Source organism: Aphanomyces invadans, assembly GCF_000520115.1.
Source record: "Aphanomyces invadans strain NJM9701 unplaced genomic scaffold supercont1.195, whole genome shotgun sequence".
Lineage (NCBI taxonomy): Eukaryota > Oomycota > Saprolegniomycetes > Saprolegniales > Verrucalvaceae > Aphanomyces > Aphanomyces invadans.
This window is the reverse complement of record NW_008580340.1, coordinates 1-1426: the sequence shown is the minus strand read 5'-3', so window position 1 is coordinate 1426 and position 1426 is coordinate 1. Positions and strand designations below refer to the sequence as shown.

Here is a 1426-nt window from a genome sequence, read left to right as displayed (position 1 = left end):
CGAGTCCAGGAATCGCTCCCTGTTGGCACGGCCCGTCTCCAACTCTACTCGCTCGGCACTCCCAACGGCATCAAGGTGTCGATTCTGCTGGAAGAGCTAGGCGTCGACTACGATGCCCACTGTACGATCCATCCCTCCTTTGAATCATGGCCAGTCTCACGGTGTTGGCAGGCATCAACATTGGCACGGGCGAACAGTTCACGAGCGGATTTGTCGCTCTGAATCCAAACTCCAAGATCCCTGCGCTTCTGGACCAAGATGGCGTCGATGGCGCCCCCCTCCACGTGTGGGAAAGCGCGTCGATTGCGCTGTACTTGGCCGAGAAGTATCAACAGTTCCTCCCGTCCAACCCCCGCCACAGAGTCGAGGTGATGAACTGGTTGTTCTGGCAGATGGGTGGTCAAGGCCCCATGACTGGTACCATGTCGTCGACGAATGTCGTTGACATGGCCGATAGGAAACTTTGGGCACTTTTTCGTGTATGCACCTGCGGACAAGGGGGCCGCCCGCGACTACGGCGTCGCCCGCTACGGCATGGAGACGCAGCGTCTGTGCAGCGTCCTGGACAAACACTTGGAAGGCAAGACGTACCTGGTCGGGGAAGAGTACTCGGTGGCCGACATGGTCGTGTTTCCGTGGGCGAACCAAGTGGACACGGGCTACATCCACTCGCCGTCGAGCCGTACAGCCAGGGACTTTTTGTCGTTTGACAAGTACAAGAACATTCACGCGTGGATGGCGCGGATTCGCAGCCGCCCCGCTGTGCAGCGAGGACTGGCGGTGTGCACGAACGGCGTGGGGAAGCCGTGGCTCCAATAACGGGTGAACCATGTCAATACAATGAGGTAGAAGCGCTCGGACACTGTTTGGTTCGTCGTGTAATCCTTTGTGGTCGAATGCCAGGCACAGCTTTCGATGTCGTTCGCTGTGGTCCTGCGCTTGACGAGCACGCAGCCAACTTCCCACGGAAAGTACAGTGCGCGCAACAAGAATAGAAACACCCACTTTTTGGCGGATATTTTTCGTCCAATTGCACTTCTGAATGAACGAAAAGGCGCAAATGCCTGCGTTTGATTGGTCAATTGCCTCAAAGTGTGATTTGCCGCCAGACGGCATTCAAATCTGCTCCAAACGCCGAAGTCAGCCAACGGACCCGCGCCATATAGATAGAAACAGACGCATATAACTCTCAGGTATGCATACAAGTAGGTACTAGCACACACATATGCTTACATAGCGTTCGTAGAACACGTGTCAATTGCAGATGTGGGCCACGGCGCGATACTCACTGAGATGGAGCGCGGGATGGTGCTAGCACTGCGAGCCCATGGAATGTCCTATAGGGCCATATCCAAAGAAGTCGGGCGGTCAATTAAGGCCATACACACGTTCCTTAAGGACGTTGACGCATATGGAAGGAATTTCC

General features: G+C 55.4%; 1 protein-coding gene across 1 annotated transcript; it reads left to right on the top strand.

Annotated features, from left to right (window-relative positions):
• The first annotated feature begins 14 nt into the window (after nt 1-14).
• Nucleotides 15-827, top strand: H310_15153 (hypothetical protein). The gene is made up of 3 exons (XM_008883140.1): nt 15-121; nt 172-417; nt 458-827. Exons 2-3 carry the CDS (start codon nt 372-374, stop codon nt 817-819), a joined length of 408 nt encoding a protein of 135 aa, XP_008881362.1. The 5' UTR covers nt 15-121; nt 172-371; the 3' UTR covers nt 820-827.
• Nucleotides 828-1426: the final 599 nt, after the last annotated feature.